The sequence below is a fragment of the Cherax quadricarinatus genome, chromosome 22 (genome assembly GCF_038502225.1).
Source record: "Cherax quadricarinatus isolate ZL_2023a chromosome 22, ASM3850222v1, whole genome shotgun sequence".
NCBI classification, from domain to species: Eukaryota; Metazoa; Arthropoda; class Malacostraca; order Decapoda; family Parastacidae; genus Cherax; species Cherax quadricarinatus.
The window spans coordinates 24,459,288-24,475,448 of NC_091313.1; the positions used below are offsets into that span (position 1 = coordinate 24,459,288).

Sequence of the window (16,161 nt, forward strand, 5' to 3'; positions counted from 1 at the left end):
CCTCCAGTATCCCTTGAAGTTGGACTCCCGCTTAAATTTCCGCAGGTGTTCTTGTTCACTCGAAACAATCTTTTTAAATTTTATATTGTGTTCCTCGCATTCTTCCCTGTCATTTTTTCTTCTTCGTGAGCAGATATCTATTTAAATTTTAAATATAATTCACTCCTTGACTGACATTATTCTTCTAAAGTGACTGTTTAATAATTTGCGGCCCGTTCCTTGTTCTGGCAGCAATGTTATTTTTCAACAGCTCTACGTCCCTCATTGTTATTATGCCTGTGGTATATTTGTGACACATTTCGAGAGTTTACCTACCCATGCATGTTGAAAATGGCATAAAATACCGACAAGTTGGATATCTGTATTGTTGAGACGTAGCACTGAAGAAGCCTACTGTGTAGGCGAAACGTTTCAACAATAAAGATACCCAACTGTTACACGTGTCTTAATCTTCAACCTACTCACGAAACTCGGCCTGGGGAAAGGCTTTGCTATTGATTGCTTGTTCTGCCCGTTGGCCCGTGTACCTCACAGCCTGTTTGATCTGGAACTTGTTGGAGCTAAAGATTTAGTTTCCTCTCGAAGATTTCTATATTTGATACGGCAATATTTCTAATAGTCTTGGGCCACAGTGAATGTTAGTCTATAGATTTTGGACTAGGCAATCAAATATCTTCTATGTATATAATATCAGATATGCGAGTATCTCTTTTTTCTCGCTCCAGAGAGTACATCCAGGTACGAGTGCATTCTAGCACCTCATTAGATTAAAACGGGCAGTTAACGAGCTCTGTACTTTTTCCAGTTCGGATATTTTTCCTGCTTTGAACGGATTAGTCAACACCAAACAATATTCTAAGCGAGAAATCACAAATGATTTGAATAATGTCATTATTGGCATTGTTTCTTTTGTTTTAAGGTTCCAATTAACCCCTGTGTTATTTTACTGGCCATCACAGCATTTGCCTTAGTGTGTTTTCTAAATGATAGGTCATCTGATATTATTATACTGGTTGCGTAATCGCAGTTGAATATTAAAAATATAGAATAAACTCTAATTCGATACACTTTCATAGCCAATTCGCCACTTGTAGTGAGTGGTGACAGGGACTGCCCACCATGGAATAGAAGACTGTCTTCCTGTGCTATAAATCCGGTGCTTCTCATGAGTTCTTCATTCTTTCCATATCTGAGCAGTAGAAATTTGTCACAATTGAAGATAATGTATTTTATTCTGCCCACTGGAAGGCTTCGTTGATATCTGTATGTAAATTTTCCTTGTCTTCTTCCGAGATACTTATCGTAGTATCTCTCGCAAAAGATGATACCAAGCTGTGGCTAGTGTTTTCATCTGTGTCTGATACGAGGATGAGAAATAGTGAAGGTGCCGGGAGTGTGTCTTCAAGTGCCTGTCGTAAAGATTAGATTCTGCATTATTTACTATTACTCTTTGCTTTCCTTGTGTTAGAATATTTAATATCAGTCTTCGTTAAAAATTTAATAACAGTCTTCCTACTTTTCCTGTTATACCTCCTGACCTAATTTTATGGACTGTCACTCAATAACCGCATTTGTCAAATGCATTCGTGAATTCTGTGTTTTGATTTTCTTCCGAAACCTCCATAAATTTACCTTAATGATTTAGTACTTGTGACATGCATAATCTTCCTTTCTAAATCTATGTATATTTGGACTGCGTGGGGTCATTCTTTCCCGTAAAATTTATATTTTGGCTTCTCACCAAATTTTCACATCCTTTTATGATTCGTGATGTTAATGTTATAAGTTTCTAATTTTTTACCAGAGTTCTGCTGCTTCGTTTGTGCAGATAAGTTATAGTTCCCTTTTGTAAAGTCCCTGGAATTGCACCTTAGAACTAAGATCTTTCTACAAACTACCCTTGTGCTGTCTGAGCGTGAAATTGAAATCTGTTAAAACTTTTACTCTCTAGTAGAATTCTGATCTTTTCTTTTTTTGTCTTGTGAAAAAGTTGACAGGAAAAATTTTCGAGCTTCGACTGACGTTCAGAACATGTTTATCTTTTTTTCACACGTGTGTTTCTTAATAGTTCGTATTTCTGTTGTATTCCCTTTCCGATTTAGGAGAGCTAGTATGATACCGAACCGTGGAGGCGATGATTTCCGAACACTTTAAATGATATACCAGATATCATCTTTTGGAGAGGGATGAATTTCTTGGTGGCCTCCAAACACATATTCGCCTGAAGTGTTTTATCATGCCAGGTGCTGACATCCAATTTAGCTTCGTATTGAACTGTATATCAGCAAAGAATGCCTTCATGTCGTCATAGACGACTCTATTATGCTTCATTCTTTTACTCCCACTCTTTTCTTCTTTCACGATACCTCCACATGGTTTTTAATTTTCAGGAGCCTTTTGGGGGGTTGCCTTGATGCTGGTAAAGGGTTCTTGATACAAGGAATTTGAGTTACCCTACCTCTTCCTTAAATCAAATCTGACAGCATCACATATCCCAAAGTATGACTCCTACAGACTTGGTACTTACCCGTGATTTTAATTTAATAATAAACAGTCAGACTGAAGTTTTCACTGGTTCAAAGATGGGGTTCGTACTCAACTTCTTCATTGCCTGGTTGTCCCTGGGAGAGTTCCTTAAACGTTTGATGGTTCTTGAGAGAGTATCGGTTCTAGTTTTGATGGTTCCTCAATGTCTAATGATCCCTGGAATATATTCTCAGACTCACTGTCAACTTCATTAAACATGTCTTAGTCCCGATTCACTTTCCCGATAATGAACGCTAAAACCCGACATGCTTAGTCATTAAAATACATAAGAAAAGCTCATGTAAACTCCTCCGGCTGAGGACTCAGTAAGTCCGGTAATAAACCTTAAACATTAATATGTAACATTCGAGACAGTGTTTATGAGGATAAGTTGCTCATTAATCCTAAACTTCTGATACAACAATCACAATATATTACAGGCTGTAGAAAGGTATGTAATAAAGCAAATCAATCACAAAATATTAGTAAAGTTTATATGATTATTATTTTATGTGAAGATCACAGGGAATGAGAAAACTGGTGAATTAGTATAGTTAGAACTGTAAACAGGAAACAAGTTACGGTTTAGTGAAACATTCCAGCAAATTATCCAGAAAATACAAATTAAAAATCTATAGAATGAAGTCCATGAGAGATAGGTTTAGAACTAGTAAATCTGTACAGCTTTAGAGATTTGTTTTGTTAGACGAAATACATTTTTACTGTAAGAAAGGTGGGAAGACACGAACAGAGAGAGTAGCATCCAGAATTTGTTATCTATCTATCTATCTATCTATCTATATATATATATATATATATATACATGTATATATATATATATATATATATATATATATATATATATATATATATATATATATATATACATATATGTATATATATATATGTATATATATATGTATATATAAATATATATATATATATATATATATATATATATATATATATACATACATATATATATATATATATATATATATATATATATATATATATATATATATATAATATACATATATATACATATATATATATGTATATATATGTATATATATATATACATATATACAAGTGAGTAGTCACGAAAGCGCTTGGAATTTCTCTATTCTTTCACAGTGGTTGTTTTGCATATTCTGAAATCTCCTGTTTACTGTGATTTTATTGCATATATATATATATATATATATATATATATATATATATATATATATATATATATATATATATATATATATATATATATATATATATATACATATATATATATATATATATATATATATATATATATATATATATATATATATATATATATATATAAAGAAAGAGAGAGAGAGAGACAGAGAGCAGGTTGGTATCTCAACTCCAGGAGAGGAAATTCAGTAGAGGTGTGCAGAGAGGACGATAAACATTCTCCTGCCCTGGATTCCACGGCCTACTGCCCACAACGCAGAAGAAAAAAACGCGGGTGCAGAGTAAACACTTCTTGTGACACCGTCGAGCAGAACAAGGTCGCCTTGAGGTTAGGTTAGGTCAGGTTTATCAGGAAACAGGGCAAGTGCTTCCTGACGCTGGTTTTAGTCTTATGATGATCCACAGCTGAAGAGTTTGGTCATCTGACCGAGGCTTTCCACTGGCTTACCGGCCCTTCCCCCCCATCCCTATCTTTGATCCAAAGAATTGTGACTAATCTCAGTTTCCTTGGATGAAATCTGATTACTGTCCATTCCCCAAGAGCTGTATGGCCCCTAAAGATCTAGCGCTTCCCCAGGAGTATATAATAATAATAATTATTACCACTTACATCCATCAAAGTATTACTGTGATTTATAGTTTTATGAAGGAAATATCCAGGACTTGTTGCTGCTACAAAGTATTGCAGTTTCCAACGAGATATCCAATGTCTTTAGTGCAGTATCTTATACTGCTTTTACTGCAGTATTTCATATCTTCACTGCGGTATTTTGTACTGTCTTTACTGCAGTATTTTATACCGTCTTCATTGCATTATTTTTATACTGTCTTTATTGCAGTATCTTCAACTCTCTTTATTGTGGTATTTTGTACTATATCGCAGCATCATATACTGTCTTTATTGAAATATTTTTTACTGTCTTTATTGCAGTATTTGTACTGGCTATATTGCCATATGTTCACTTACAAGATGAATGGCTCTGTTCAGTATATCCTTCTCAATAGATAGAAGGGAGGGTGCTCTGATGCCAGTGAACTTCACTGGCATCACTGAAGCGACCCTCCACTTCCCTGATCAAATCTAATTACCTACTATCGCCCAGGTGCTTCATGACTCTTAAAGGAATAACGCTTCCCCATGAATTTACAATAATAGTAATCTGCACCATACATTCACTCTAGAGGACAAATGCAATTAAAACAAAGTATTGAACACATATTTAATTGGAACCTGATACAAGTATTTATCAGGAAAGCAACACTAACAACCAGTCACCCAAGATTGTCTGTTTATTCACTCTGTTAAGATTTCAAAGATACAGAATTAGGAGTGTTGTGTGTTGGTCGTTAGGTTTTTGCCCACAGGTATTATAGACGTACTTGGAGCAGAAACACCCTGGTTGACCAGACGAACGCCAGACGGGTCTGGCTCACGACCGGGCTCTGGGAGTAGAAAACCTCTGGGAACTCATCAAAAATATCATCAAAGGTATATCTAATCATATTAATGAGAAGATATAGGTATTTCTCAGACCGATATGTCAGCTAAAATAAAAATATACTGACAGCATATGTTCTACAACAAGTGTCTTTCAACCACGAATTAGATATCGCACACAATATCTTAATCGGATAAGATCCAAACGTCACATATCCCTATGTCGGAGTAGGCTGGTTCGGTGACGAAGAAGTATCTGCCTACTATGGCCTGCGTGGGCATCAGAACCAGACCGCCGTAAGGAGTTGTCGTATACTGAGTCACAAAGACGGGGTTGTTACCGACGTTCGAATCGTTGCCCAGAAGGAATTCGACGTTGGAGTCGATAAGGTACACAAAGTTTATTATAACGGCGGAGATGCTCAGCGGCCGACCAAAGTCAGCCCTCCACCAGGGGCCGTTTTCAATGATGCTCTCGTAGCAAGCAGGTTCGTTGAAGCAGTAGAAGGATGCATTGAGAGCTGTGTTGGATGTGAATGTCTTGTACACAGAGGAGGAGGCGGTGATCGCGTAACGTCCCACGTCACCAGAGAAAGGGAAGGTGGAGAAACATTGGTCGAAGATGAAGGTTGTTCCCGTCACCCCTGCCCACTGCTCCGTCACCTTGGCACGGAACAAGGAGCATTGGTTTTCTTAAGGGAGAGAAAAAGAGAATCAAGAATTTTACTAGATTGAATTGCAGTTCAGTAGGGTCAGAGACTGGGCCACGATTGGCTGAAGGAGGATCGAGCCTTCACTAATCCCTGCGCTGAATGACCCCACACGGGTTAAGCGATTCAATAACACTGGTCAACAACAACAATAAAACTTTTGTTGCGAAATATATTTGAACGTAATTAGGGCATTTTGGGGTTGCTGAATTCGAAAATGTCAGTAGGTTTTTCAAATTGGCTCTAGTCTGTGAAATATGCATACGTACCCTCAGTTAACAGGGAACTTGGCCATAACTCGTGTATATTTATATGTTGTTAAAATTTTATTTTTATATGATTTAATATTTAACAAAAAGAGTTACATCAACAGCGACTAAGTTACAATATTGTAACCTTTATTTTGTTATTTTTCCAGAGAAACACGAGTCCTTCACGAAGAGCCTGATTAATCAATCTCAATGCATTTTGCTACATTTGTGGCGAATATTCTTTGCAAAAGCAATGAAAAAATTTACCACAGATTTTGTAAAACAAGCTTATCTTCCTTATTCTGGAATGGCGCTTGGAGAACAAGTCTTGGGTTCCCCGTATGGTTTGCAAAACCTGCATAGAATGCTTACGACAATGGAGAAATAGCAAAGAAGTTCTGTGTGCTTATGGTGCGGGGAGAGCCGGAAACCCACCACGACGATTATTTCTGTATGGTGAATGTGAGGGATTTCAGTCGATACATGAATATCAAGTGGGAATATCCTGATCTGTAAGACCTGTGCCACACGGCGAAGATGTTCCCATACCAGTGATTGCAACACTACCTGACCTTCTGTTGTCAGATGTTGAAGAAACTCGTAGTTTAGGATGTAACACAGGTAATAGCAGTGGAAGTGAATATAAAGTAAGTATTTTAACACCCTAGCAGTTCTTCCAAGTAAAACTCAATGATTTGATATGTGACCTCAGTCTGTCAAAGCAAGCATCTGAACTTTTAGCATCTAGACTAAAAGAAAAGAACTGTCTTCAACAAGAAATTAAAATAACAGCTAATCGAACAAGAGAGGTTGAACTCCTTCCTTACTTCAGTTAAGATGGAGACCTTATATACTGCAATAACATACCTGGACTCCTTCGAAAGAGACTTGAATATCGACCAGGAGATTGGTGGGCTTTTATAGACAGCTTCATTAGAAACTTGAAATGTGTCTTATTGCACAATGGTAACCAATATGTATCTCTTCCAATTGCTCACTCAACAAAGAAAACGAAAACATGAAAATGGTGTTGCAGAAGCTTTGCCGTCATGAGCACAAGATGTCTATTTATGTTTTTCTGAAGATAGCAAACTTTTTGCTTGATCTAAAAAAGTAATTTCAATACGATTTGTAAGTTAGCCCCGCCTAATCAATATATTTTTCACATCTTTTATGTTTTTCAATGGAATACCAAATTTATCAAAAACTAGAGACAATCAAGCAAAACCTATAATATATTCGGAAGCAGCACCACGCTTACCCTTAAATCGGTGTAATATCATTGATCAGAAAATGAGTGTTGACCAGTGTAATTTAATAATAATAATAATAATAATAATAATAATTATTATAATAATAATATAGTAGTAGTAGTGGTAGTAGTAGTAGTAGTAGTAGTAGTAATAGTAATAGTAGTAGTAGTAGTAGTAGTAGTAGTAGTAGTAGTAGTAGTAGTAGTAGTAGTAGTAGTAGTAGTAGTAGTAATAATAATAATAATAATAATAATAATAATAATAATAATAATAATAATAATAATAATAATAACAATAATAATTGATATCTTCCCTGTAAAAAATACTAAATATAAAAAACTTTCGTTTTTCTTTCTAAGTCACATTGCCTGGGTGAGTCGGTGGGATGCGGCCGGTGTGTTGAAAATACAACGCAGTCCACCTTCAGACACCCCAACAATCACCATGCTCTCGTTCCTTAGGTAATTAATATTATCATCAAATTCTGGGGAAGCTCTAAACCCATAGGATCATACAACCCTTGAGGAATGGGAGGCAATCTACGATCGGGGGAATGGAAGAGCAGCTCCAATTCCTGTGATGAAGAGGCCTTCAACGGCATCAAGGCACCCCCGCTTCAAAGGTGCTCTTCCAAATACACACCAACACATCAGAAGTACATGACACGGAAAATTGCCCATAATATACCTCACAATCATCTTATTTCACCCTAAGAGTTCTTGCAGTCGTGCAATACATGTAAGATACCACACAATCATTTCCTGTTAATAGAGTACTTTCAGTTGTAGGTTAACCTTTGAGGCAGTAGAGAGTGCAGTAGGGTGTGAGGCTGCAGGCAGCAGCACACTGCATGGTGCTGAACACCTGGTTTCCAAAGGATCTGAGTAGACATGATGCTATACCCGCCGGGAAACTTGGAACTACCTGCAGAGATGGGAAGTGTGTATTATTATTATTATTATTATTATTATTATTATTATTATTATTATTATTATTATTATTATTATTATTATTATTATTATTATTATTATTATTATTAATTGTTATTATTATTATTATTATTATTATTATTATTATTATTATTATTATTATTATTATTATTATTAATTATTATTATTATTATTAATTGTTATTATTATTATTATTATTATTTATAATTATTATACTTATTATTATTATTATTTGTGCATTTGCTCAAGGTATGTATGAACAATGGAACTCTGCCTAATGAGTGGTGTAGAAGCATGAAAAAGTATAAGAATTATCAGGTAATATCAGAAGACTGAGACAGGGTTGGTAACGTTCCTGTATACTGACTCAGATGCTTCTGAAACCCCTGAGTGCCTGAGAATGGTAGACTCACTTGGGAATACTTGATCAGGTTGTCGGCATCTATTACGATAAATAGCACCACAACAGCCATTGCTACTACTCGTCCTAGATGATGCATAGCTTTTCCTGCAATCAAAAAAAAATCTATGTATTCATGCTAAAAAAAACTGGTAACTCTTATGCCTGTGCGGGGTAATGTTTGTATAAGTGTGAATGTGGGACCATTATATGCCAAAAAGATTAGATTCCAGATTCACAAACATGAAGTACTTAATAGTTCCACAGTTTGAGATCGTAATTAGTGGATAATTAAATGGAAGTGTATATATTTATGAAAAGGAAAATAACGGAATGACGTCAAAACAGTCACAGGTAAAGCCGTGAATGGAACAAACTAGAGTGAAAGAGGAAAATTAGAGACTCTGTTTCGTGCTTGGGGAAGCGCTAAGCCCAAGAGGGTCGTGCAACGTCAGAGGAATGGAAGATAATCAGACTTGATCCAAGGAAAGAGAAGGTAGCTCCATTTAATTTAATCAAGAGCTCTTGAACGGCATCAAGGCCTTGAAGAGGAAAAATTAAACAGAAAGTGCGGACATTGACAGTGTGAACGAATGAAAGAGTGAAAGATTAGTGTGATAATAGCAATGGGATGAAAATAGCAGTGAATTAGACGAAATATTTTTTTATCAATATATTTACTGGGAAGCGGTAAATCCGTAGGGAATATACAGCGCCTGGGAAATGCGAGGATATCAAATTTCATCCAAAAAAGTGGGGTAGATCCAATTACTTGAATCAAGAGCTCTTCATTCAACAAGGAAATTCTTATTCGAAGCAAGGTTCTGAGAATCCTGTAGGCTGAAGGAGCGGGAAGCTGAAGTTCAGAGATGGGAAGAAAAACACTGCACTACCATTTGATGACCCATGTTGTGTTGTGGGGAAATTAACATGATATTAAATGAGTGATCAAAAGTACACTCTAGTGGTGTTCATGAAAGTATGACGACTTAGAAGAACAGATCCTACATGGGTTCTCAAATCTTGGGTTGCTAATCCCTATAAAAGATGAAAAATACAGAGCGATTATTTACTAAATGCTTTCTGTAATATTATCCTGTAAGTCAACGGCGATTTGCTTGGGTGATACACAAATAACCAGCACATAAAAGAGAGAAGCTTACGACGACGTTTCGGTCCGACTTGGACCATTGACAAAGTCACTCTTTTATGTGCGGGTTATTTGTGTATCGTTCCAGTCACGGTATTGTGCCTTTTTTTGTTATTTGCTTGGATGCTAAGTAGGTATCATTATAGATGGTCCCAGAGGACAGTGTGAGTGAGACGAAGACAAAAATGTCGGGAAACACTGGTCCTCAGAGACCAGCAACTTAGCCTCTGCTTGAGAGCTGGATCCCTTGGCAAAAGTGATGATCTGCTTGGATCGAGATAGATTGCCTCCTATTACCAAGGCACTATATAACCCCCACGATTTTAGCGGTCCTTATGAACGTAATGATAGAACTCAGAGGTGGACTCACCTGCAGCGCTCAATGCGTTCCTACACGTCCACACGAAGTGACTACCTCAAAGACAGTGACACACTTCCCCTACCCCACATGCTATTCAGATCCCATCTTTAATATTTACACTCTCTCGTTCACTGTCCTTTTTTTCTTTCTTCCTCACTACCGTTTCTTAATTCTTTTTTCTTCTTTCTCTCTCCTTCTATCCTTTGCACATTATTGCCACCATTGTAAGGACATCAATGGAAATGAGCCATCGTTTAACATTAATTGGTTTTCCGTGATTAAATTTCTGTAATGTAGAATTAACATATACATTTTTTGTGAACTGTCGTAGCCGGGCTATTGTGACTTGCTCTTCTTTCTCATTGTACCCTCAAACAATTGCATAAATTTATGCCCTTGTCTGTGATATCACGTCCCCTCATGAGAGGTTCCATGAAAACGATGAGGGACTCTTGATATAAGGAACTGGACCTGTGATCTAATTCCTTGATTTACGTCTGAATGCCTGTCGCTCCCCAGGCGCTGTATGACCCCTACGGCTTAAACGCTCCCCCATGAATGTAATAATAATAATAATAACAATAATAATAATAATAATAATAATAATAATAATAATAATAATAATAATAATAATAATAATTATAATAATAATAATTATGTGTAGGTTTTTAAAATAAAGTTCATTCTTTCTTTAAAACTGTATAATTGTCTGTGAAATCATACATAGTGAACCAACCGAATATTTTTCTGTGGTCTTGGTATTTCCATTCCTTCTTTCTCGTCAGTATTCCTCCTCTTTTCGTATGTGTATTTTTTGCTTTATTTTCTTGAGTCTATCTCATTTTGTTTTAAATTCTTCTCCCTCACTGGATGACTACTGAGATATTAGATAATATGAAATTCAGAGATCAGTTGCTAAAACGCTTTAAAACAGACAGGATATTGCAACACTAAATGAATTCCAAAGGGTGAGGAACAGAGTACAAAGACTTATAAAAGGAGCAAAGGCAAAGCACTATTGCTCAAAAACTGAAGAGTATAAGCATAACCCCCAGAAAGCTCTGGCAACAACTAAAACAGTTGGGGTATAGCCATAAACCAGTAGATACATGTACGTCTAACATAGTACTCACTATCGATAACGAGGTATGCCACGAAACAACTAAGGTGGCAAATTGTTTTAATTCCTACCACGCATCTGTCGCATCAACACTAGTAAGTAAACTACCAGCGGCATCAAATACCTTCAACACAGACTCAGATAAGTTTCAAACATACTATACCAATAAAGGGGTAACCCCAAATAGTTGTCAACTAGTAAGTGTATCTCATGACTTTATTCAAAAAGAACTAAGCAGGTTAAACCGAAGTAAGGACACCAGCCCTGATAACATCCAGTCTAAGTTCCTAAAAGATGGTGCTTCTGAATTGTCAATCCCTATTGCTCACATAATAAATTTATCCATTACCACTAATACCGTACCGGAGGGGTTCAAGGAGGCTCAAGTTACTCCTATCTTCAAGAAAAATAGTAGGTCTGATGTAAGTAACTATTGGCCTGTTAGTATACTCAGTGTAATATCCAAAATTCTAGAGAAGGCGGTGTATTGTCAAATAGTTAAGCACTTTAATGACAATAACATTCTCCATAGCTATCAATCAAGTTTTAGAAGATCTTACTCAACCGACACCTCACTAATTAATCTGATGGATTACAAGAGAACTGAAATGTCAACGGGGAACCTCATAGGTGTGATAACCTTAGACCTGCCAAAGGCCTTCGGTACTGTCAGCCACAACATATTATGTAAGAAACTTCAAGCTATCGGTATAGTTTCTGTAGACTGGTTAAAGTCCTACCTTAACAACCGGAGGCAAATTGTCAAAATCAACAGAACGGAATCAGAACCCCTGCCGATAGCATGTGGAGTTCCCCAAGGTAGTATTCTGGGTCCCTAATTATTCCTATGCTATGTTAACGACATGTCTATCAGTGTCAAGTGCAAACTCCTACTGTACTCACCTAGTTGTACTCACCTAATTGAGGTTGCAGGGGTCGAGTCCAAGCTCCTGACAGTGCTCTGTTAGTGTCAGGTAAAGACCCACAAGATATAGCTAATGTATGAACACTGGAACTAGAGCCCTGCAGCAAATGGTTAGTAGACAACAAACTATCATTACACCTCGGGAAAACTGAAACCATTCTCTTTGGCACGAAACATAAACTGAGATGGGTAAATAATTTTAATGTCCAGTATAATGGGGAGCCCATCACTTCAGTTTCCTCAGCAAGATATCTGGGAATCCCCTTTGACCCATGCATGTCAGGAAAATTGATAGGGAACAGTGTAGTAAAGAAAGCGAATGCCAGACTGAAACTCCTCTATAGACAAGCACAGTGTCTACCTACTGAGGCTCGCAGGACCCTATGTCTAGCCCTTATACAATGTCATATGGACTACGCTTGCTCTTCATGGTACTCTGCCTTGACAAAAAAACTGAGAGACTGCAAATCACCCAGAACAAAATGGTAAGATTCATCCTGGACCTGGGATCAAGAGAACATGTAGGCCAGGATGAATTACAGTTGGATATGCTGAATGTTGAAGACAGAGTAAAACAACTGAAGCTAAATCAAGTTTATAAAATTGCTCACAAACAGTGTCCAGAATATCTTGCTGCCAATTCTGTCAAGGCTGGGGACCAAAGCAATCATAGTACTAGAGGAAGCGCTAAAGAGGATTATACAGCGGGGGGGGGGGATGTGGAACATTCACTTAATTTGGAGCACAGATCCAATTCCCTAAATAGTACCAACATCAGGAACCTTCCTTGAGGGGACTAACTTGGGCCAGAGTCAGTGGCCAGGCTTCAAACACCTTTTATTGTACTGCAATAAAGGAATGGAACAGACTGCCCGCACATGTCAAAGCCAGTCATAACATGAACCAGTTCAAGAAGAGTGCCAAAAGGTGTCTGAAAATGTAGCTACAGAAAGGGAAGGGAATTATTTTTTATTTTTTTAGCTAACACACGTGTAATTTTTACCTTATCCCTAGAAATGACCATCGTATTGTAAATGGCCTTAATGACCCTCGTGTAGTAGTCTTAATGACCCTCGTGTAGTAGTCTTAATGACCCTCGTGTCGTAGATAGTCTCAATAGTATGATAATAAGATATTATCTCCTTTATAGAATAATAATAAGATATTATCACCTTTATATTATAATAAAAAGATAAAAGGACCCCAATGGAAATAAGTCACTCTGACTTTTTTGTGTTATCCCAGGTACTTTACACATATGCTGCTATGTATGATAATCTATGTAACTGTATTTGTGTATACCTGAATAAACTTATTTACTTAGATGTGACCCATACTAGCCGACTAACACCCAGGTACCTACTTGCTTGCTAGGTGAACCGGAAAACAAGTGTAAGGAAACACGCCCAACGTTTTTACTCTTTCCAGGGATCGAACAATGGATACTTATCTTGTGAAGTGAGAGCATTGCCTACCAGGCCACGGGCCACCGAAAGGACCACCAATAGGTCCTGGGCTCGATTCCCAGGCGATGTAATACTTATGAACAATTCTCCTAACACCTGTTGTGTTCCCTGGTGGCTAAAGCTCTCGCTTAACACAGTGAGGGGTCCGGGTTCGATTACTGGCGAAGGGGTGGAAGCATCGGACGTGTTTCCTTACACCAGTTGTGTATGTTCACCCATCAGTAAAATGGGTACCTGGGTGTTAGTCGCCTGGTGTGGGTCGCATCTTATTATTATTATTAGTATTAAAGATTAGCCGGTATTCTCCCGGCCCGGGCCTTTTCCAAGTGGTGGACCGGCCTTGGCTCCCTCTTTAGGGAGTGTCTGAGACCTAAGTCTCCCATGGGAGGAGGCACAAGTACCTCCTCATCTTTGGGACCATCTGTCCCCAGGCCTAGCCACAAGATAGGCCTCTCTGGTCTGCCATCCCCGCCACAAGGGGGCAAATGGGAATGACAGTCTTATTAGCTAAAGGCTCGGGCTCAGGCACCTACCCTACCCTAGAAGGGTTAGGCATGGTAACGATGTGGGTCGCATCCTGGGACAAAACTGACCTAATTTGCCCGAAATGCTCTGCATAACAAGGGGCGTTCTATATACAGTAGTAGTATGTCAGTGATGTCAGCTAGGCCTGTACATGTACTTGTAGAAATAAAGATATTATTATCATTATTATTATTATTATTATTATTATTATTATTATTATTATTATTATTATTATTATTATTATTATTATTATTATTATTATTATTATTATTATTATTATTATTATTATTATTATTATTTTATGAATTTAATCTTTCTTAAGTTAACCATAAATTTGTTTTAAACTATTTTCTGTTACAGATTGTAGAAAATAGTATTTAGACATAAACTATAATAATTCTTTTACTAAACATATACTGCTTTAAGTCGTAGAGAGAGAGAGAGAGAGAGAGAGAGAGAGAGAGAGAGAGAGAGAGAGAGAGGGGAAAGAGAGAGAAAGAGGAGAGAGAGGAAGAGGAGAGAGAGAGAGAGAGAGAGAGAGAGAGAGAGAGAGAGAGAGAGAGAGAGAGAGAGAGAGAGAGAGAGAGAGAGAGAGAGAGAGAGGGGAGAGAGAGAGAGAGAGAGAGAGAGAGAGAGAGAGGTAAGTAAGTTTATTTAGGCACAAATACACATAAGTGCAGTTTTCACACATAGCATAAATTACCTAGGATAATCCCCAAAAAAGTCAGACGAAGTGACTAACTTTCAATGGGGGTCCCTGGACCCCCAGAGAAAGTCAATGAGTGTTGCTTATATCCGCTGGAGTTATTTTGTCCACTTTCCCGAGATGAGAACAGTAGCAGTAAAATAAGACTTCATTGTGATTAAATATTTAATAACCCAGAGTAACCCAAGAAAGCCAATCAGTGATGTTTTTTTTTTCTATTGGAGCCCTTCTGTCCTCTTCCCCAGGGTGTTATCCACAAGAGTCGGCTAATGCTTAGGTACATATTTATTTCTAGGAAAGCATGGGTAATAGGCGTAAGAAAACATGCCACTGCCTCCACTAGCCCAAATTCGAGCCCAAGACCGAAGGTAGTGAAAACGATACAAATTGAAAGGATTAATAATGGACTCTTGCATTTGTGTCTTTTTAACTGATTGTTGGCATATTGCCCTTGTCCTCGTAGCTAAAGGCTGCCCTTGCAGCTGCCTGGCTATTGTCATGTTTCAGGACGTTGAACTTCAGCTGGTGAATATGACACTCAGTCCTATGGATTGCTTAGTTCAAGACTGCTGAAGGGACCCCTCATCAACAGTCTTGACATGCTTTGATATACCTGTAACCGGTGGCCATGCTTTCTCTACCCTTGCAGGTCGGCCTGAGGTCAGATGTCGTTGTTTATCTGGCATTTCTGGAACTAGAAAGCTAATGTGTGCACTAAAATTTATTGAAGTTATTATTTGTAATGATGTGAGTGTGTTAGCTTTTACAATCCGAAGATAATGAAAGACAAGAGACTTTGTAGAATTTTATCGGTGTCTGGTAAGCCAGGTTGTAGTTGCTAGTGCCCTGCAGGCCTACGTAACTACCACAGCCTGCCTTTCTTTCCCCAGTACTTTTGATATCAGCTGATATAATGCTGACCGCAGATTTCTCTAACTCTGCCTATAGCACCATTGCCTTTTCACTGAGTTTATTCTACACATCCTCTCGCATTTCTTCCTATAGTATGTTGTCATATCGTGCAAGTTACGGACTTGATCATTTATATATTAATAAACATCTCTCTCGTGATTCCAGAGAGAGCATTTTAAGTACTTGAAGTCGTTCCAGTAGAAATTTGAAAAAAAAATAATTGACGTGACTTCTCTTGTTTTAAAATTTCTCA

The 16,161-nt window shown here is 37.5% G+C and overlaps 1 protein-coding gene across 1 annotated transcript; it reads right to left on the reverse strand.

Annotated features, from left to right (window-relative positions):
- Nucleotides 1-5,034: 5,034 nt before the first annotated feature.
- Nucleotides 5,035-15,682, reverse strand: LOC128689857 (uncharacterized). The gene is made up of 3 exons (XM_070087694.1): nucleotides 15,610-15,682; nucleotides 8,711-8,851; nucleotides 5,035-5,871 (listed from the first exon to the last, which is right to left on the reverse strand). Exons 1-3 carry the CDS (start codon nucleotides 15,680-15,682, stop codon nucleotides 5,366-5,368), a joined length of 720 nt encoding a protein of 239 aa, XP_069943795.1. The 3' UTR covers nucleotides 5,035-5,365.
- Nucleotides 15,683-16,161: the final 479 nt, after the last annotated feature.